General features: G+C 42.6%; 1 protein-coding gene across 4 annotated transcripts; it reads left to right on the forward strand.

Moving 5' to 3' along the window:
* The first annotated feature begins 265 nt into the window (after positions 1 to 265).
* Positions 266 to 17,742, forward strand: LOC118385484 (TNF receptor-associated factor 2-like). Of its 4 annotated transcripts, none has more exons than XM_035772655.2 (12): positions 266 to 462; positions 3,303 to 3,513; positions 4,835 to 4,913; positions 7,009 to 7,107; positions 7,374 to 7,535; positions 7,692 to 7,766; positions 7,981 to 8,055; positions 8,210 to 8,296; positions 9,085 to 9,561; positions 13,569 to 13,746; positions 13,983 to 14,131; positions 14,333 to 17,742. In XM_035772655.2, exons 2-12 carry the CDS (start codon positions 3,326 to 3,328, stop codon positions 14,549 to 14,551), a joined length of 1,788 nt encoding a protein of 595 aa, XP_035628548.1. In that variant the 5' UTR covers positions 266 to 462; positions 3,303 to 3,325; the 3' UTR covers positions 14,552 to 17,742. The 4 variants fall into 4 exon arrangements, with proteins under 4 accessions (XP_035628548.1, XP_035628546.1, XP_035628547.1 ...); XM_035772653.1 differs by lacking the exon at positions 266 to 462 and adding an exon at positions 780 to 975; XM_035772654.2 differs by lacking the exon at positions 266 to 462 and adding an exon at positions 1,073 to 1,168.
* The last annotated feature ends 4,862 nt before the right edge of the window (positions 17,743 to 22,604 follow it).

Genomic DNA, 22,604 nt, shown 5'->3' on the forward strand with positions numbered 1-22,604 from the left:
AGGGAAAGGGGGATACCTAGTCATTTGTACAACTGAATGCATTCAACTGAAATGTTTAACACAACCCCTCTGAATCAGAGAGGTGCTTTATTCGACATCCACGTCATCGGCGCCCGGGGAACAGTGGGTTAACTGCTAATTAACCTCGCGTGCGGCCATTCAACCTTCCCACAGAGCAAACTATAGACTTGCTTCATATTGACTTAGTACTTTTTGACAGTGTCAAGTGAATGACATAGTTGCATCCTCTTTCAGTGTCCATATCTCTGAATACACAGAGCACTGTTGATTTACCGGGGAAACACCTCACACAACCTTGATACAGGTCACGTTTCACTTCTGAAGATCGTCCCGTTGATCGATTACTTTGAATGTTTTTGTTTTACCAGTTGCGGTAGCAGTTGCTAGGCCTACAAGTTATAGCTACCTCAAATGCTGACTTGAGGAACTGTATCTCATGAGGTATGCTAATATAGTAACTATACTGGAATGTGGTAGAAATAATAGTCAATAGTTATAAAATGTATAACATATATAATTATGCAAATCTATAACTGTAGAATTGATCCATCTCTATATTTTTTTGTATGAATGTATTTTAATTTGAGTCTAATATGAAACTTTTAGGAAAGGAATACGGTTAGGAATGCACCCCCCCCCCCCTATACAGGCTCACGTTTGGTCTGCCTGTCAAGTCAATCCTAATGATTTATATGTAGCCGACACATCATTGGTCAACCCATGTTCAGGCTGCACATGACGTAACACCCACACAGCACAGTGCAATGGCGAAGTTGAACAATAACAGCCCTAGCTAGCTTCTCCGTACCATATGTATTATGTCGTTAACGTTAAAGAAAACGGAATCATTCTTCTGCAGAGTCACATGCAACATTTGTACATTTAACGCCCGTGGGGCTGCGACGAGAAGGAGCATTCTACTACCCCTGCAAGCGATGAGGGTTTAAAACGCTGGTAAATGTCATGTAATTGCCCATCGTCCATTTTCAATAGGAAACCTTATCGACATCAAACTGGTTTGTGCACCTGCTTTTTAAAGGGGCGTGGCGGTTAGACGTGTAGGGTACCGCTTCCAGCTAAAGATGCTGATAGCTATAGCAACGACAACAGGGGAAAGAGGAGGGCGACAACAATGGATTTACGATTTGTAAGCATCATTCGGATTGTCTGACTACGCCGAGCATTTCGTTTGTGCGTGACATGAAGATCAACTGTTCCCGACACGAATGTAGCTCGAGCGACATGGCGCTATGACTGCTGACGCGAAATGTAAACAAAGGGAGACGGGCCTTATGCCATCTCTCTCTATAGGCCTGGCTAGCTGCATTGAAGTTGTCGTTGATAGTGTCAGTGACTGTCTTAATGCACGGTGCATGTACTAGTACAAGCATACCATGTCATGTGATGGATCGTGTGTCAGTTGTACCGTAATGTTTCAAATGGGTGTTAAAATGATTTTTTTCCTATATTTTCTAGTGCAACAATGTCAAGCTTTTTGGAATGTCAAAGGATTAGGCTAGATGCCATACCTTGCAGTTATTTGGCTATAATGCCACCATTTAAACAAGCAATATTGGCTCGCGTTTGTAACCTATCAGATCTGCCCAATTGTCTCTCTCTGACATAACTGAAGTAGTATTATATTAGTGGGTTGTTCCACGAAAAGAGTGCATTTAACATCCCTTTGATATTTTAAGTAGAACTTGTGCACAATTCTTCAATTTTAAAAGCATGTTATATTCAATGAAGTGCCATTTAATATAGACCTCATGAAGAATTAATTACAATCTCAGCATTTTGACATGTCCCTCCACACACCCTCTACCTTCTAGGAAGATTTGAATCCCAACTCCCAGGTTTTCACCATCGTAAAGCCCTGGTTATTTTGTTGCTTTGAGTCATTTCTGAAGAGTATTATTTATCATGTGATTAATTTACTCCCGTCTCATTTTAAGGTTAACCCAGTTACGTGAACTGCTTGTTATAATATGGTAGAACTATTCCTTTTTAAATTGGTTTCTCAAAAAAACATTGAACATCTAATAGTCAAATCATAGTGTAAAAGCAGGTTAGATGGTTCTACTCATATTGGCCATTTTCTAGTATTTTGTGGTGTTACGTTCCCCAACAAGAAAATGAAAAATTGTCACTCAAACAGAAGGAGGAACTATCAACAGAGTCACTGACAACAACCAAAACAGAAAATGTAGGGTTTTAGGAGGAGTTCTAATAGACTCATGTGGGTATTCACTGAAGTTGACTAACAACATCTGGGACCTAAAAGACCTACCATGAGCACCCCCCCCCCCAACAAGATTTAGATGCAAGTGGCTGTTCCACTGGTTGTCATAAGGTGTATGCACCAATTTGTAAGTCGCTCTGGATAAGAGCGTCTGCTAAATGACTTAAATGTAAATGTAACAGGCAAACAAAATAATTACCCACACCTTGAAGACAGGAAGCAAACCAAAAAGTGGTGCAAAACAGGGACGATCAGATAAAGGATTGTTTTTCGAGAAATCAAATAGGGCACTCCCAACTAAAGCTGTTAACCCTCCACATCTCTCAAGAGCACTGAGCCAGCACAGGTGGAACACCTTCCAACTAACGAGATGACAAGCTAGCACACTGACTAACGAGGTGACGCCTATCAGTGCAGCTAAAGAGCTAACGTCCAACCTCGAAATATACATGGAAAACACAATGCCTGTAGCGGTGGAAAGCTGAGCGGGTCGAGCATAACATATCAACCCTGTTACCTATAGATAGGCTATAAATGTTTTAACAATCCTTTGTGAAGCTTGCATTCTATTGCCCCTCCCTGTTGCACACAACATGCTTCCCGTTCCCCCTGTCACAAGGGGATTTATGTCTTATTTAGATTAATTTGTCAAACCTGTTACAGTCAACCATGTTATGTTATTTTTTTCGGCACTTAATTGTCACTTACTATAGTTTTTTCCCCTTTAACCCCTTGATGGGAAAATGTATTTTTTACAAAACAAATGGACAAAGTTATGCTTCTCAAAAGGCACTGAATTGGTGGAATGACCTTAGTGTCATATCAAGAAAAATCAGTATGTAGTGTACCTTCTGCACCTTTATTAACCAGTATTATAGTTTGATTTCAAAAAGAGACTCAGAAGAAGATGGCAAATGGAGACCTGCGCACACGGATCATTCTAGCTTTATCATGTCATCAACACATAGAAAAACCCGCCTTGTCATGTCAATACCTCATAGTAGTGTTTTCATATTTATTTGGACATTGTTGTTGCCAGGTCTGAGGCGTACTGAGTGAAACATGGCCACGCAAGAACCATCCCCTCCATCGTCCATGGAGAGCAACAAACCCGGCTTCCCCAAGAAGATCCTGGCCAATAAGCTGGAGGATAAGCACCTGTGTAACTGCTGTCACAACCTGCTGCGGAGGCCCTTCCAAGCCCAGTGTGGACACCGCTTCTGTTCCTACTGCTTCAATATGACTGTCAGGTAGGAGTTCAAAGAGTGTATCTCAATTGTATACAATCGTCTTTATTGTCTCCTTTCCCTGTAATGTGTATGTGCTGGTCTGGTAAAACTTTAGACTATTGGAATGCCCCCCAACATATGATGCTTGATGAATACACTGATTGTACAAAACATTAAGGACACCTGCTCTTTCCATGACAGACTGCCCAGGTGAATCCAGGTGAAACCTATGATGCCTTATTGATGTCAATTGTTAAATCCACTTTAATCAGTGTAGATGAAGGGGAGGAGATGGGTTAAATAAGGATTTTTAGGCCTTGAGACATGGATTGTGTATGTGTGGCATTCAGAAGATGAATGGCAAGACAATATATTTAAGTGCCTTTGAACGGGGTATGGTAGTAGGTGCCAGGTGCACCGGTTTGTGTCAAGAACTGCAACACTGCTGAGTTTTTCACTCATTACAGTTTCCTGTATCAATAAGGGTCCACTACCCAAAGGATATCCAGCCAGTGGTGTAAAGTAGTTAAGTAAAAATACTTTAAAGTACTACTTAAGTATTTTTTGAGGGTATCTGTACTTTACTTTACTATTTATATTTTGGACAACTTTTACTTCACTACATTCCTAAAGACGATTATGTACTTTTTACTCCATACATGTTCCCTGACACCCAAAAGTACTAGTTACATTTTGAATGCTTAGCAGGACAGGAAAATGGTCCAATTCACACACTTCTCAAGAGAACATCTCTTATCATCCCTACTGCCTCTGATCTGGCAGACTCACTAAACACAAATGCTTCGTTTGTAAATGATGTTGGAGTGTGCCCCTGGCTATCCGTACATTTAAAAAAAAATGTAATGGTGACATCTGGTTTGCTTAATATAAGGAATTTGAAATTATTTTTACCTACTTTTAATGCTTAAGTATATTTTAGCAATTCAATTTACTTTTGATACTTAAGTATATGTAAAACCAAATACTTTTAGACTTTTACTCAAGTAGTATTTTACTGGGTGAGTCATTTTCTGTTAAGGTATCTTTACTTTTACTCAAGTATGACAATTGGGTACTTTCTCCACCACTGCATCCAGCCAACTTGACACAATTGTGGGAAGCATTGGAGTCAACATGGGCCAGCATCCCTGTGGAATGCTTTCGACACCTTGTAGAATCCATGCCCCGACGAATTGAGGATGTTCTGAGGGCAAAAGAGGGGGGCGGGGTGCAACTCAATGTAAGGAGTGTTTTGTACACTCAGTGTATATTACACATTTGACAATATGACACACTGTACTGTTCTTTTGTACTGTTTGTTGACAACATATTCCCATTGCAGAGATGGACCTCAGAAATGCAATGCTTGTATCAAAGAGGACATTTTTGAAGAGCCCACGTCAATTCTAAAACAAGGCTGCGTAAGTGTCTACAATGTTGGTCTTTGTGAACATAACACAACACACTTGCTCTTGAATACATACAGTGCATTAGGAAAGTATTCAGGCCCCTTGGCTTTTTCCACATTTTGTTACGTTACAACCGTATTCTACAATGGATGTTAAAAAAAACAAAAAATCCTAATCAGTCCACACATAACATCCAATAATTGAAAAAGTGAAAACAGGTTTTTAGAATTGTTTACCAATATATTAAAAATAAAAAACAGAAATACATTATTTTCATAAGTATTCAGACCCTTTGTTATGAGACTTGAAATTGAGCTCTGGTGCATCCTGTTTCCATTGATCATCCTTGAGATGTTTCTACAACTTGATTGGAGTCCACCTGAGGTAAATTCGATTGATTGGACATGATTTGGAAAGGCACACACACGTCTATATAAGGTCCCACAGTTGACAGTACATGTCAGAGCAAAAACCAACCCACGAGGTCGAACAAATTATCTGTAGAGCTCTGAGACAGGATTGTGTCGAGGCACAGATCTGGGGAAGGGTACTAAAAAATGTCTGCAGCATTGAAGGTCCCAAAGAGCACAGTGGCCTCCATCATTCTTAAATGGAATAAGTTTGGAACCACCAAGACTCTTCCTAGAGCTGGCCACCCAGCCAAACTAAGCAATCGGGGGAGAAGGGCCTCAGGGAGGTGACCAGAGCTCCTCTGTAGAGAAGGGGGGACCTTCCAGAAGGACAACCACCAATCAGGCCTTTGTGATAGAGTGGCCAGATGGAAGCCACTCCTCAGTAAAAGGCACATGACAGCCCGCTTGGAGTTTGCCAAAAGACACCTAAAGACTCAGACCATGAGATACAAGATTGTCTGGTCTGATGAAACAGATTGAACTCTTTGGCCTGAATGCCAAGCATCACGTCTGGAGGAAACCTGGCACCATCCCTACGGTGAAGCATAGTGGTGGCAGCATCATGTTGTGGGGATTTCTTTCAGCGGCAGGGACTGAGAGACTAAACAGGATTGAGGGAAAGATGAACGGAGCAAAGTACCAAGAGATCCTTGATGAAAACCTGCTCCAGAGAGCTCAGGACAAAGGTTCACCTTCCAACAGGACAATGACCCTAAACACACAGCCAAGACAACGCAGGAGTGGCTTTGGGATAAGTCTCAGCATGTCCTTTAGTGGCCCAGCCAGAGCCCGGACTTGAACCTGATCAGACATCTCTGGAGAGACCTTAAAATAGCTGTGCATCGACACTCCCCACCCTACCTGACAGAGCTTGAGAGAATCTGCAGAGAAGAATGGGAGAAACTCCCCAAATACAGGTGTGCCAAGCTTGTAGCGTCATACTCAAGAAGACTAGAGGCTGTAATCGCTGCCAAACGGTGCTTCAACAAAGTACTGAGTAAAGGGTCTGAATACTTATGTAAATGTGATATTTCAGTAAAAACATTTTTTTGAAATGTGCAAAAATATCTTACAGTTTTTGCTTTGTCATTATGTGGTATTGTTTGTTGATTGAGGAGGGGGAAAAAACGATTTAATACATTTTAGAATAAGGCTATAACGTAACAAAATGTGGGGAAAAATCAAGGGGTATTCAAATGCACTGTATTTGAAATATGTTAATCTCTAGGAGCTTCTTCTTCAGTCTTTTATTCCATTGTCAGTTCATCGTCCCAAAGAAAAAGTGAGATCTAAATGTATCCTTTAAATACTGGTGATGTCATTCAACTTTTGAATCGGACCTTGTTTACACTGGTTTTATAAAAGCCCTGTCATTCAGAAGTAATGTCTAGCTGGTGTTATCCGTGTGTACAGTAGCTTCTCCTTGTGTTGTATAATGCAAAGGTAGTGCCAGTGCGTCCTCGCTATTTGGAGCGTGTGCACTTATCTCTATCACACACACACACACACACACACACACACACACACACACACACACACACACACACACACACACACACACACACACACACACACACACACACACACACACACACACACACACACCTCACAATCATAAATGATGCGTTTGGAAAACAGGACAGATTAACTGTAACAGCAAAAGCCTCCATTTTTGTTTGCTCTCACTTCTGCAGGCTTTTCCTGACAACGCAGCTCGAAGAGAGGTCGAAAACCTCTCTGCTGTCTGCATCAACGAAGGTTGCACTTGGAAAGGCAATATTAAAGAATACGAGGTTAGTTGCTTGTTTTTTAGACTGATTAATCAACCTTTTCATCGTTCAGACGAGGCATTTAGACAGACATGCGTTCTTGAAAAGAAGGAGCACCACCAATGTGCCAGAAATGCTTGTAAGCAATGCATCTCAGTACTGTAGTGTATGTCTGGGTTTTGCTTTGCTCTTTTGTCATGATCAGTTTGACCGAAGATCCTTGGTTACACTGTTATGAATGTATATACTAAAGCCAAGTGAATCCTAACTTTATTTTCGGTCTCTTACAGTTGAGCCACGAAGAGAAGTGTGAGTTCATGATCATCCCCTGCCCTTCCTGTAAAGAGCGGATCCGCTTCAACGAACAGGAACGCCACAACGAGCGAGAGTGCCCTGAGAGAACCCTCAACTGCAAGTACTGCAAGGAACCATTTCATTTCAAAAACATCAAGGTGAGAAATAACGCAGGCTCTGAGAGAACACCCACCCATCCATCCGTCTGTTGGTTGTTCAATCTCTCAAATGGCTGGTTTATGATCGCGTCAAGATTGCAAGGAGTATTAGCGTCAATTTGTGTAAGAAGCTATACAAAAACATGTCCTTTTTAGGCCCACGACGAGATCTGCCCCAAGTACCCCATGATCTGTGAAGGCTGTGCCAAGAAGAAAATCCCCAGGGAGAAGGTGAGTTCTTAAATCTTCAACACACACAATATAGCCAATTTTATATTGTCATTGGGAACTTGTGACTGAATGCATTTGGAAAATGCATGACAGAAAAGGAAGCACAGTATTGAGAGAAAAATAATCCACACTATTTTAAGAAGGATGATGTTTGAAATGGCTGTAGAACTTGTCAAATCATTGTCTTTTTTTCTTCTTTGGCTTTTTCCCCAAGTATGTAGACCACATTAAGTTCTGCAGCAAATTCAGAACGCCGTGCAGATTCCATGTTGTTGGGTGTGATATGTCAGTAAGTAACTTTTTTAGCTTTTCAGAGCTATGGTTTTAACCAATCCTAATGAAACAAACAAGGTTGTTACTGTGTAATTACCATTTGACCATGTTAATACCTGGTTAAGGTGCTACTGTTAAAACAGCTGTCCTCTCCCCTGCTCTCTGTGCAGGTGGAGAAGGAGAGGATCCACGACCACGAGAGGGCCTGCGCTTACGAACACCTCAACCTGCTGCTACACTACATTATGGGCATGAAGGTGAGGGTGAGCATGGATGTAGTGGAGCGGAAATGCTGTTTGTATACCTTTTTGTTTGGTGAATAGCAGTGTACACACCTATTACGCTAAATTATGGTTGGTGGCATTAGCATTTACTTAGCAGTTACGTTAGCGTTAGCATTTAGATTAGCTTTAGCATTTACTTAGCAGTTACGTTCGCGTTAGCATTTAGATTAGCTTTAACATTTACTTTGCAGTTATGTTCGCGTTAGCATTTAGATTAGCTTTAGCATTTACTTAGCAGTTACGTTAGCGTTAGCATTTAGATTAGCTTTAGCATTTACTTAGCAGTTACATTAGCGTTAGCATTTAGATTAGCTTTAGCATTTACTTGCCTCGTCAAATCAGTTTATTGGTCGCGTGCACAGTTTAGCAGATGTTATAGCGGGTGCAGCAGAATGTTTGTTACTAGTTCCTAACAATGCAGTAAAATGTCAATGAAGTAGACAAATAATTCAAATAAAAAATTGTAAATCAAGAAACATCGGAAGACAAATTGAATTAACACGAAATAGCACAGTAACAGTAATCCAAATGCAATCTATATGTATGTACACCGGATGGGTTCCCCCAAGATATACTAAAAATGGTATGTACGCAGTAGATATATTCGAGTGAACTATGTCGAGAAGTATTAGAATGAGCTTTGTCGAGAATACAGTATTTAAATAACACAGTATCTTCTGTCTCCTAGTCTACTATCAACTCCTTTTTATTTTGTTGAGGGAGTGGTTATTTTCTCAGTGTTTACTTATGTATCCCTGAAGGTGAGCATGGAGGGCCTGCAGCCGCAGGGACTGGAGCTAGCTGGACACAAGCTCCTGGACCTCCACCGTTCCCTCAGGGAGCTGGAGGTCCGTGTCTCCCAGATCAGCACCACCTCGATCGGGCCTCCCGTGCAGGGGGTCACCTCCTCCTCTTCCTCCTTAGGTCTCCCGGGGCCTCCTACCCCGGCTCTTCCTTTGCCTCCACCTCCCGCCCCGGTCCCAACCCTGACCGTGTCCACCTCCTTCACCCCCCTGCCTAGCTCGGTGGGGGCGGCCCTGGAGCTGCAGCTCCACAGTGAGAAGACCAAGGTGGCGGAGCTGGGACGCAGGTGCACTGACCTGGAGGTGAAGGTGGGGACGTTTGAGAATGTGGTGTGTGTGTTGAACCGAGAGGTAGAACGCTTCACCACCACCATGGAGGCAGGTAACAGACAGCATCGACTGGACCAGGATAAGATTGAGGCCCTGAGCAACAAGGTAGGAATGAGGACCCTGAAGCAGAGATTAAATTGTCATTTGCTTTATAGAGTCCCTTTCCAACATTTAAAGATGTCCTCCAGCGATTTGTTTTACTTTTATTGTTGAAAAGCGATTTCCCAAGTATAAATACAGTAAAGTACACACACTAGGGTAAAACGTTTTTTTGAGAAAAATAGGTATTTTGATTTTACACAACTGCAAACCTCAAACAGTAGGGCATTCAAGGAGTTGGTCTGATTGGAATCTGTGATGTCATCAGCCTTCTCCTTACTTGATGAACCAAAGAGGATAAATAAAGAGCAAAACAGGCCCCACCCCCTAACTGGTCCTATGTCATGACTTACATGTACAGTTGAAGTCAGAAGTTTACATACACCTTAGCCAAATACATTTAAACTCAGTTTTTCACAATTTCTGATATTTAATCCTCATAAAAATTCCCTGTTTTAGGTCAGTTAGGATAACCACTTTATTTTAAGGATGAGAATTGTCAGAATAATAGTAGAGAGAATGATTTATTTAAGCTTTTATTTCTTTCAGCACATTCCCAGTGGATCAGAAGTTTATATACACTCAATTAGTATTTGTTAGCATTGCCTTTAAATTGGGTCAAACGTTTCAGGTTGCATTCCACCAGCTTCCCATAATAAGTTGGGTGAATTTTGGCCCATTCCTCCTGACAGAGCTGGTGTAACTGAGTCAGGTTTGTATAGGCCTCCTTGCTCGCACACGCTTTTTCAGTTTTGCCCACAAATTTTCTATGGGATTGAAATTTGTGGAGTGGTTGAAAAACGAATTATAATGACTCCAACCTAAGTGTATGTAAACTTCCGACTTCAACTGTTTTTTTTTAAATTTTTTTATTTCACCTTTATTTAACCAGGTAGGCTAGTTGAGAACAAGTTCTCATTTGCAACTGCGACCTGGCCAAGATAAAGCATAGCAGTGTGAACAGACAACACAGAGTTACACATGGAGTAAACAATTAGCAAGTCAATAACACAGTAGAAAAAAATGGGCAGTCTATATACAATGTGTGCAAAAGGCATGAGGAGGTAGGCGAATAATACAATTTTGCAGATTAACACTGGAGTGATAAATGATCAGATGGGCATGTACAGGTAGAGATATTGGTGTGCAAAAGAGCAGAAAAGTAAATAAATAAAAACAGTATAAAACAGTATGGGAATGAGGTAGGTGAAAAAGGGTGAGCTATTTACCTATAGACTATGTACAGCTGCAGCGATCGGTTAGCTGCTCGGATAGCTGATGTTTGAAGTTGGAGAGGGAGATAAAAGTCTCCAACTTCAGCGATTTTTGCAATTCGTTCCAGTCACAGGCAGCAGAGTACTGGAACGAAAGGCGGCCAAATGAGGTGTTGGCTTTAGGGATGATCAGTGAGATACACCTGCTGGAGCGCGTGCTACGGATGGGTGTTGCCATCGTGACCAGTGAACTGAGATAAGGCGGAGCTTTACCTAGCATGGACTTGTAGATGACCTGGAGCCAGTGGGTCTGGCGACGAATATGTAGTGAGGGCCAGCCGACTAGAGCATACAAGTCGCAGTGGTGGGTGGTATAAGGTGCTTTAGTGACAAAACGGATGGCACTGTGATAGACTGCATCCAGTTTGCTGAGTAGAGTGTTGGAAGCCATTTTGTAGATGACATCGCCGAAGTCGAGGATCGGTAGGATAGTCAGTTTTACTAGGGTAAGCTTGGCAGCGTGAGTGAAGGAGGCTTTGTTGCGGAATAGAAAGCCGACTCTGGATTTGATTTTTGATTGGAGATGTTTGATGTGAGTCTGGAAGGAGAGTTTGCAGTCTAGCCAGACACCTAGGTACTTATAGATGTCCACATATTCAAGGTTGGAACCATCCAGGGTGGTGATGCTAGTCGGGCATGCGGGTGCAGGCAGCGATCGGTTGAAAAGCATGCATTTGGTTTTACTCGCGTTTAAGAGCAGTTGGAGGCCACGGAAGGAGTGCTGTATGGCATTGAAGCTCGTTTGGAGGTTGGATAGCACAGTGTCCAATGACGGGCCGAAAGTATATAGAATGGTGTCGTCTGCGTAGAGGTGGATCAGGGAATCGCCCGCAGCAAGAGCAACATCATTGATATATACAGAGAAAAGAGTCGGCCCGAGAATTGAACCCTGTGGCACCCCCATAGAGACTGCCAGAGGACCGGACAGCATGCCCTCTGATTTGACACACTGAACTCTGTCTGCAAAGTAATTGGTGAACCAGGCAAGGCAGTCATCCGAAAAACCGAGGCTGTTGAGTCTGCCGATAAGAATTTGGTGATTGACAGAGTCGAAAGCCTTGGCGAGGTCGATGAAGACGGCTGCACAGTACTGTCTTTTATCGATGGCGGTTATGATATCATTTAGTACCTTGAGTGTGGCTGAGGTGCACCCGTGACCGGCTCGGAAACCAGATTGCACAGCGGAGAAGGTACGGTGGGATTCGAGATGGTCAGTGACCTGTTTGTTGACTTGGCTTTCGAAGACCTTAGATAGGCAGGGCAGGATGGATATAGGTCTATAGCAGTTTGGGTCCAGGGTGTCTCCCCCTTTGAAGAGGGGGATGACTGCGGCAGCTTTCCAATCCTTGGGGATCTCAGACGATATGAAAGAGAGGTTGAACAGGCTGGTAATAGGGGTTGCGACAATGGCGGCAGATAGTTTCAGAAATAGCGACTTCAACTGTACCTGGACCACCTATTGAGATGTGCCATTTTGTTAAGTAAATCATGTGTTAAATATGGTGAAAAGGGGACTGCAGTGCCACTTTAAATTCAATGGCATCACTCACTTAAGCAATAATACATGAGAGGCCAAGTGCTATTACATTTCTATCATGGCAATGATATGAGCATAGTCCCGAGGCGAAGCCGAGGGGCGTACAAACCACAGCCATGATAAAAATGTCATAACACATGACCTTGAGTGTATTATTGCTTTTATACAATGGGTTACCAGCATTAAAAATCTAGATTATTTCCCAAACCATACATTTTTCAACAATACTTGATGCTATATTCACTAACACTGGTTGTCAAGTGACATTTTAGGCGTTCTCTGGTTGTTAGTAATATTCGTATTGACTGCCATGTTGATAGTTCCAGAACTTTGGTTTCTACGGACGCCGTCCATGGTTCTGAAAACAGAGCTGAAACATTGTAGCAAAGACATTGATGAGGCAGATCAGAAAAGAAACCACAATGACATCGTTTTTCAGATGATCACAGCATCGACAGCTTTATTTCTGATGCTGAATTGCACAGTTCTACGTGGGACAGAGCTCATTCTTTTATTACGAATGAGTCTGGCTTCAGTTTGCGATTTCCTTCATTGCCTTTTCGGCCAAAGTTCAACTGCAAATCAAACCACACCTTATTCAGTAGGTGGCGTAGAAACTCACCCATCTCGTGTTTTGAAACGGTTGCCAGATTGATGTTTATTCCCTTGTCTGATAGCCATTCCAGAAAGCACTACACTGCCCAGTTGTTCTGTCTTGATGGAGCTAGCTTCTTAATTTTCTCTATTTTTCTATGTCGTCTATAGCAGTGCTAAATGTTACTGATTTCTGCATGTCTAATGTTAACGCTAGGCTCAGGTTGCTGGTCCACTTGCTCTTCTTCTTGTTTAATTTATTTTTAAAATCCTCCTTACTCTTCTTCTTGGCACCATTCATTAAACATTAGTAGATAAGACAAATCAAAAGTAACTTTTAAAACCATCCATGACGAATGGCAGGTGCTAAGACTAGTGGTAGTGGGGTTTCTAGGTCACGACTTAAGCGATGCCACTTCATATGAATGTGGCCATGTGTGTGTTGTCTCATATATCATGGGTGGGAGAGGCTCTAACAATGGGAATTCCAAACCACGTGTTGTATAATGGGGTATAAAGCTGGAGATTCAGAGTTTTTTTATTTTTTATTCATAGAAGCTAGCACACTGTTGTGTGTGTGTGTGTGTGCGTGCGTGCGTGTGTCTCAGGTGCGGCAGCTGGAGAGGACGGTGGGACTGAAGGACCTGACGGTAGCGGAGATGGAGGGCAGGCTGAGAGAGATGTCGGCCACCACATTCGACGGCGTCTTCGTCTGGAGGATCTCTGACTTCACCAAGAAGAGACAGGACGCCATCGCTGGCCGAGCCCCCGCCATGTTCTCACCAGGTATCTCCCAGAACCAGTGCTATAGACCAGCTTAAGTGAGACCAGAGCTATTCCAGTCCGAGTCAAGACTGGAGCCAGAACAAACAGAGTCTAATTCGAGACCACATTGTTCCGTAGTGGTGCAAGTCATGAGAACAGCACACAACGTAGTCTATTGTGTTTCCGATCCCAATTTTCCTCTTTCAGCCTTCCACACCAATAAATATGGCTATAAAATATGTATTTTTCCCCAACAGCATTCTACACCAGTAAATACGGCTATAAGATGTGTCTGCGGATCTACCTGAATGGGGACGGGACGGGGCGTGGCAGTCACCTTTCTCTTTTCTTTGTGGTGATGAGAGGACTGAGTGATGCTCTGCTAAAATGGCCCTTTAACCAGAAGGCAAGGACCGGTGAACTCATTTATAAAATGCACAGATTTGATCAGATTTTTTTACATACTGAAATTCACGGCAATCTTGTAATTTATAAATCTAAATGTATAATAAATGTAGATTTTGCATGAAGATTTCTGATGAATAAATCAGACATGCTCATGTGGAATTCACACTTTCTGTCTCTCTCTCTCTCTCCCTCTCACCAGGTGACTCTGATGCTGCTGGACCAGAGTAGCAGGGAGCACATCATCGACGCCTTCCGGCCTGACATCACTTCCTCCTCCTTCCAGAGGCCTGTGAGCGAGATGAACATCGCCAGCGGCTGCCCGCTGTTCTGCCCGCTCTCAAAGCTTGACGCCAAGAACTCCTACATCCGCGACGACATAATCTTCATCAAGGCCATTGTGGATCTCACAGGCCTTTAGATGCAACCTTTGAAGTGGAAGTGCAAGGCAACTAAGCAGCATTGTGGCAATTCAGGCAGGCTCCATTTTGGCTCCATTTGGGTCCATTTGGGATCCATTCTGGCCTCTTTCAGTCCCCTCCAGTTGTAGGGAGACTGACATGTTTGCTACTGTGTGCTGCATGCGGCTCCAGTTTGCCCAGCTCCGGAGGCCCTTGCACTGTTGTACAAGGCGGTCCTTTGCAGAGCAATTCTGTTGTAGCTCTACATATTGGTTCCTCATGGTGCTTGAACCCCACTTTAGCTCTATATTATTTGAATCCATGGAAAAGGCAACTGAACAAACAAGTGACTCCAGAATATAGTCCCAATATTGAGTAGGACAGAACCTGTGGTATTGAATTGGGGATATGTTGCGGTTGGAGGACATCTTTTTTCTCTCTCTTTGTTTTTCATAAGACCTTGGAGTGAGTGACTTGTAGCCTTTAGAGGATAGTAAAAAGAGGGATATGAACCCTGTTTTCCCTGTCAGTGTATAAAACTGACCCACTGCTTATCGTAGAAGTAGAGCTTGGTCTTGGCGTAGCAGGGTATTAACATGTTCTTTCTTGTTTCCGATCTCAACGCGAGTGATTTTGATTGTGGATTTCGTGAGCTTCTCAATGCCATTGTTGAGTACATTTGCATAGACAAACGTGGAGTTATGTTATGAATAAGAATATGGGCATTTGTTTGCCTTTTTGCGCAAATTGCATGCCTGCTACCTTTTATTGGCCTGTTCGTGTTGAAGTGCTCTCTCTCCCTTCATTGAGTTGCTGGAGGGCTCTTCCTTGTTAGTTGTTACACTTGTTAGTGAGTTAAACCACCTGTGATGGTGGACATTGCCTGCATGTCTTGTATCCAGGCATATACTTTTTACATATACTTAGTGTTGCGTTTCTTGTTTCTCTTTAGGGGTCGAGGGTTACGGGATTGGTGGTTCGGTACATCTGTGGAAGATACAGTGGAGTTATCAGGGTGTTATAAGGCAGCTTGCCAATCAAAGCCTGAGGCATACGACAAGTGTATTTCTGTCACTGGTAAATACACCAACCTGGAAGAGCTTTCCCCCCCAGGATATGCTCAGTACAGTAGCTCACATCTCAACACATAGTACTGTGCCCCACCACAGATGGAGGTTAATACAGGTTCAATGAACTGAAGGAATGGTGTGTTCCTTGTTTTCTGTCCATATTACAGTACGGTACATTTGTATGTAGTTTTGCTGCTCTCTCAGCTTTGTTTCCGGTGTAAAACAAATGTGTGGCGATCAATGCGAATTTTGGCATAGACAGTTGAGCGTTAGTTGAAGAGGTTAAAGTGGAAGGATAACGAGGGATGTAGCCTCGAAGTGAAAACAAGTGAATGTGATGGTATAATTTTCCATTGGACCATAGTGGTTGAAAATCATTCATTGATGTTTGATGTAACTCTACATAAATCCCATTAACCTGTGGGTGACAGTGAATCCTCTTAGCCTAGGTGGTGTTATTATTCATGAAGCCCCACAAATGGCACTGACCAAAATGCTAAATCAGAGGAAATCCTTTAGATCTGAATATAGGTAGGTTCTATGCATGTCCACCAGGGGGTGCTGATTTACCCCAATAGTTTTCCCCCTCTGGACTTGCGCCAGGGTTTTCACAGGCCTGTTTTGAAACCAGTCTTGACCTGTGTTGAAACCTCTCTGTGCATGGGAGGGTTCAATTCATATTCAGTATCGCAGTTCGTTATTGTCTTACCTTGTAGACCAATGGCGAACGCATTGATTTGCATTCGTTTGGAGGAGTATAAATAAAGATAACTTATTATTATGTCATATCTCTCACTGCTTCTGTATAACACAAGCAGATGCCTATATATATTCATAAGAATTTATAGATATAATATCATAATGTTGAGCAATTCAATATATTGATGTTACTATACACATATTGTTATTAATAAACATAGTATTGTTGAATATATTATTAATGATATCTATATACCTACTTTTTGTTTTTATGAGATGGTTTAAGACAGGTCTGGAAACCCCCGTAAAGTTGAATTGCCATATTATGGTGCAACAACAAAAGCTCTGCCACATAATACCAACCATGGCACCCTATTCTTCTGGGTTAACTGTGGGTGGGGAAAAAACACAATATTTACATTCATCAAAATGACCCTTTAAAGGTTCCTGCAGTAATTCTGTGTAATTTAACTCTGTTTCTCAACCTTTTATATGCCACTGGGACCAGAAAACAACGGACCCTCTTGTACCAAGAACTGACAAGCTGCTATGGTCCTTGAAGGCACTTCTGGCTACGTTGTTGTCAGCTAACAACCTGAGGGACCAGTCAGCAGCATCCCAGAGACCAGTGCCGGTCCTCGGACCAGAGGTTGAGGACCACTGATATAATTCTCCTCTGAGAAAGGGTGCTTTGGTTGTTAAATGGGTAGTATTTGGCCTCAGTCAGTGAATACATTGTTGTTTGGTCCTCTGATGGTTATAGACAGGGTTTGGTTCTGTATATTCTGACCATGTTTATTATAGGAAGAATCGTTACTGCAGCTTTTTAGCTTGAAACGGAAAGTTGATCAGTAAGTATAGTGCACATCAACGATCAGTCTTTTGCATAAATACTTATTCTTGTGTTGTGCCAAAATGCTATATTACCTCCATATTATTACAAACGATGTATTGTAAGTTGTACTTGTATTCTATGCTCAAATATGGTGCCAAATATGCTTGGAGAATAATGTGTATTTAAGGTTTATGGTTTGTATTCTCGTTTCATTCCAGTATGATGCATGGGTCACTTTTGGAACCAGCTAGATTGATGAAGACATCAACTTAGTATGTTAAGCAAAATATCTCCTTACAGTACAATCATATATCTTTAGGTGTCTGAATGTAAAGCCTTAATGCAGTGGTCCTCTCCACTGTTTCTGTGAGAGGAAAACAGGTCGGCAGTTCCGTTTTAACAGTTGTTGATGCAGCTGAATTGAATTAACTTTAATTGTGCACTTTGTATAATTTAAAGGTATCCACAGGGTACAACTTTGTTCTGTGATTGGTAAACTGTGAAGTCAGATCTATATACATTCTAATGTGTTCATTGATGTTCTCTATATACGCTATAAAGGCTCTTACAGAACATGCAGTATGCAATAAATTTGTCTTTGGATTTCTGGGTTTTGTTTTGTCTTTTACCAACCGTCTGCCTGTGTCCCAAATGGAACCTATAGTGCACTACTTTTGATCTGACCCCTATCGGCCCTGGCCAATAGGGTGCCATTTACAGTAGGACAGCCTCTGAGTTCCATCTCTTCCTCCATGTTAGAGGGAGGTAGTTGTCATTGATTTTTGCTGTTCCTGTATTCAACCAGAAGGGGGTGCTGCTCACCATTATTTGTCACTGGTCACCATCACTACAGTTATCATGCATGATCTTCAAACAGGAATTATTTCATTCCTTTTGATGAGATTTGGTCATCTGCCAGAGATTCTGAGGCAAATATCCCCTTGACCGTATTCTGTACCTTCTAAAGGAACTATGTGCTCTGTTCACTCTGTAAAACTGATTGAGGTGTTACAGATTATGCAATAGAAATGTAAAGGTAATGCAGCATTTATCAGGAATGTAATCTCTGCAAAAGCGGGAACGTTGCTGTTCAAATTACCATATTAAAGCGGAACTTCCAAGATGTGGATTGAATAGAGCCCTTTGTCTACACGCAGCCCCTTGTGGAAGCTAGGCAAGTTGCAACAATACTTACCTGAATTCAAACAACTCTTCCCCCCTCCTGGATTTACTCCCCATCCCCTCCCACACTTTTCAGTCTTACTTTCGGTTATTGAAAATATATTTCACAGCGGTTTAGATGGTACTATGATTCTCTACACATTGCTTGTTTTTTCACATACACTGAAATTAGGTGAACAATATAGAATTATATAGGAGTTAGGCGAACAATATATAATTCCTTACAATCAAATGCCGAACGCACTATCTACCAAGAGAATTCTCTTAGATTATAATCACAGTTGTGTACATCTCCCCCCAAAGCAGACACCTCGACGGCCCTGAAAGAACTTCATTGGACTCTATGTAAACTGGAAACCACATTTCCTGAGGCTGCATTTATTGTAGCTGGGGATTTTAATGAGGCTAATCTGAAAACACGGCTCCCTAAATGTTATCAGCATATCGAATGAGCGACCTGGGCTGGAAACATTCTGGATCACTGTTACTCAAACTTACACGAATCATACAAAGCCCTCCCTCGCCCTTCTTTTGGAAAATCTGACCACGACTCCATTTGTTGCTCCCAGCCTATAGACAGAAACTAAAACAGGAAACGCCCGTGCTCAGGTCTGTTCAACGCTGGTCCGACCAATCTGATTCCACGCTTCAAGATTGCTTCGATCACATGGACTGGGATATGTTCCGGATAGCATCAAACAACATTGGTGTATACGCTGATTCGGTGAGCGAGTTTATAAGCAAGTGTATCGGTGATGTTGTACTCACGGCGACAATTAAAATGTTCCCCAACCAGAAACTGGATCGATGGCAGCATTCGCGCAAAACTGAAAGCACGAACCACTGCTTTTAATTTGGGCAAGGCGACCGGAAACATGACCGAATACAGTGTTGCTATTCCCTCCACAAGGCAATCATACAAGTGTCAGTATAGAGACAAAGTAGAGTCGCAATTCAACAAAAAGAAAACCAGCCCCGTCACAGACCACAATGTCTTGCTTCCAGACAAACTAAACAACTTCATGTTCGCTCTGAGGACAATGCAGTGCCACCGACACAGCCCGCTACCAAAACCTGGGGACTCTCCTTCATCGCAGCTAACTTGAGTAAAACATTTAAATGTGTTAACCCTGGCAAGGCTGCCGGTTCAGACGGCATCCCGAGCCGCGTCCTCAGAGCATGCGCAGACCAGCTGGCTGGTGTGTTTACGGACATTGTCACGCCCTGGTCGTAGTATTTTGTGTTTTTCTTCATGTATTTGGTCAGGCCAGGGTGTGACATGGGTTTTGTATGTGGTGTGTAGATAGTGGGATTGTAGCTTAGTGGGGTGTTCTAGGTTAGTCTATGGCTGTCTGAAGTGTTTATCGTTGTCTCTGATTGGGAACCATATTTAGGCAGCCATATTCTTTGGTTGTATTGTGGGTGATTGTCCTGAGTGTCTTGATGTCCTTGTTCGATGTTAGTTGACACAAGTATAGGCTGTTTTCGGTTTTCGTTTATTGTTTTGTAGTGTTCGTGTTTAGTCGTGTTTACGTTTGTTTAAATAAACATGGATCGCAATCGACACGCTGCAGTTTGGTCCGACTCTCCTTCATCATATGAAAATCGTGACAGACATATTCAATCAATCCCTATACTAGTCTGCTGTTCCCAAATGCTTCAAGAGGGCCACCATTGTTCCTGTTCCCAAGAAAGCTAAGGTAACTGAGCAAAATGACTATCGCCCCGTAGCACTCACTTACGTCATCATGAAGTGCTTTAAGAGACTAGTCAAGGATCATATCACCTACACCCTACCTGTCACCCTAGATCCAGGTCAGGAAAATAACCTCACACCCAACGTCAACAAAACAAAGGAGATGATCGTGGACTTCAGGAAACAGCAGAGGGAGCACCCCCCCTATCCACATCGACGGGACAGTAGTGGAGGAGGTGGAAAGATTTATGTTCCTCGGTGTACACATCACAGACAAACTGAAATGGTCCACCCACACAGACAACGTGGTGAAGAATGCGCAATAGCGCCTCTTCAACATCAGGAGGCTGAAATAATTAGGCTTGTCACCAAAAACCCTCACAAACGTTTACAGATGCACAATCGAGAGCATCCTGTCGGGCTGTATCACCGCCTGGTATGGCAGCCACTCCGCCCACAACCGCAAGGCTCTCCAGAGGGTAGTGAGGTCTGCACAACGCATCACCGGGGGCAAACTACCTGCCCTCCAGGACACCTACACCACCCCATGTCACAGGAAGGCCATAAAGATCATCAAGGACAACAACCACCCGAGCCACTGCCTGTTCACCCCGCTATCATCCAGAAGGCGATGTCAGTACAGGTGCATCAAAGCTGGGACCGAGACACTGAAAAACAGCTTCTATCTCAAGGCCATCAGACTGTTAACTTTTTTGGAATAGGCGGCAGTATTCGGAAGTTTGGATGACTGAGGTGCCCAAAGTAAACTGCCTGTTACTGAGGCCCAGAAGCTAGGATATGCATATAATTGGTAGATGTGCATAGAAAACACTCTAAAGTTTCCAAACCTGTTGAAATAATGTATGTGAGTATAACAGAACTGATATAGCAGGTGAAAACCTGAGGAAAATCCATTCAGGAAGTGGGATATTTAAAAAAAAAAACTTTTCAATTGAATGCCCATGCAGTATGTAATGGGTTAGGACACACATTGCAGTTCCTATGGCTTCCACTAGATGTCAACAGTCTTTAGACATTGTTTCAGGCTTGTATCTGAAAAATGAGGAAGAATGAGACCATTTTGTAAGTGGACTGTAGAATGAAGCAGAGCTGGTTTGCGTGCGTGACCGATTGCGCGTCCTTCGTTTTTTTCCTTTCTATTGAACACAACCTGAGGATTAATTATAAACAACGTTTGACATGTTTCGACGAACTTTACCGGTGCTACTAGGATGTATTCGTCTGCATGTTGTGACCACCTTTGAGCCAGTGGATTACTGAACAAAACGCGTCAACAAAACTGAGTTTTTGAGGGACTTTATCGAACAAAACAAACATTTATTGTGTAACAGGGACTCTTGTGACTGCAACCAGATGAAGATCATCAAAGGTAAGCGATTAATTTTATCGCTATTTCTGACTTTCGTGACTCCTCTACTTGGCTTGAAAATGTTTTTTGTAAGCGTGGCGCTGTCCTCAGATAATCGCATGGTATGCTTTCGCCGTAAAGCCTTTTTGAAATCTGACACTGCGGCTGGATTAACAAGAAGTTTATCTTTAAGCCGATGTATACAGTGGGGCAAAAAAGTATTTAGTCAGCCACCAATTGTGCAAGTTCTCCCATTTAAAAGATGAGAGAGGCCTGTAATTTTCATCATAGGTACACTTCAACTATAACAGACAAAATGAGAAAAAAAATCCAGAAAATCACATTGTAGGATTTTTTATGAATTTATTTGCAAATTATGGTGAGAAAAAAACTAACCGGAAAAAAAAAATTGAGAGCCCATGCTCTTCCAATGGAATGTACAGTCATAGCCAAACGTTTTGAGACTGACACAAATATTTATTTTCACAAAGTCTGCTGCCTCAGTTTGTATGATGGAAATTTCCATATACTCCAGAATGTTATGAAGAGTGATCAGATGAATTGCAATTAATTGCAAAGTCCCTCTTTGCCATGCAAATGAACTGAATCCCCCAACAACATTTCCACTACATTTCAGCCCTGCCACAAAAGGACCAGCTGACATCATGTCAGTGATTCTCTCGTTAACACAGGTGTGAGTGTTGACGAGGACAAGGCTGGAGATCACTCTGTCATGCTGATTGAGTTCGAACAACAGACTGGACGCTTCAAAAGGAGGGTGGTGCTTGGAATCATTGTTCTTCCTCTGTCAAACATGGTTACATGCAAGGGAACACGTGCCACCATCATTGCTTTGCACAAAAAGGGCTGTTGCTGCCAGTAAGATTGCACCTAAATCAACCATTTATCGGATCATCAAGAACTTCAAGGAGAGCGGTTCAATTGTTGTGAACAAGGCTTCAGGGTGCCCAGGAAAGTCGAGCAAGCGCCAGGACCGTCTCCTAAGGTTGATTCAGCTGCGGGATCGGACACCGCCAGTAAAGAGCTTGCTCAGGAATGGCAGCAGGCAGGTGTGAGTGCATCTGCACACACAGTGAGGCAAAGACTTTTGGAGGATGGCCTGGTGTCAAGAAGGGCAGCAAAGAAGCCACTTCTCTCCAGGAAGAACATCAGGGACAGACTGATATTCTGCAAAATGTACATAGATTGGACTGCTGAGGAC

This window comes from Oncorhynchus keta, chromosome 6, assembly GCF_023373465.1.
Source record: "Oncorhynchus keta strain PuntledgeMale-10-30-2019 chromosome 6, Oket_V2, whole genome shotgun sequence".
In the NCBI taxonomy this organism is placed as follows: domain Eukaryota; kingdom Metazoa; phylum Chordata; class Actinopteri; order Salmoniformes; family Salmonidae; genus Oncorhynchus; species Oncorhynchus keta.

Excerpts from the sequence above, each read along its gene's own strand:
- LOC118385484 (XM_035772655.2), top strand. The coding sequence starts at position 3,326 with ATGGCCACGCAAGAACCATCCCCTCCATCGTCCATGGAGAGCAACAAA. Across the intron at positions 8,056-8,209 it reads TTGTTGGGTGTGATATGTCA|GTGGAGAAGGAGAGGATCCA; the intron begins GTAAGTAACTTT and ends CTCTCTGTGCAG. Across the intron at positions 14,132-14,332 it reads AATGGCCCTTTAACCAGAAG|GTGACTCTGATGCTGCTGGA; the intron begins GCAAGGACCGGT and ends CCCTCTCACCAG.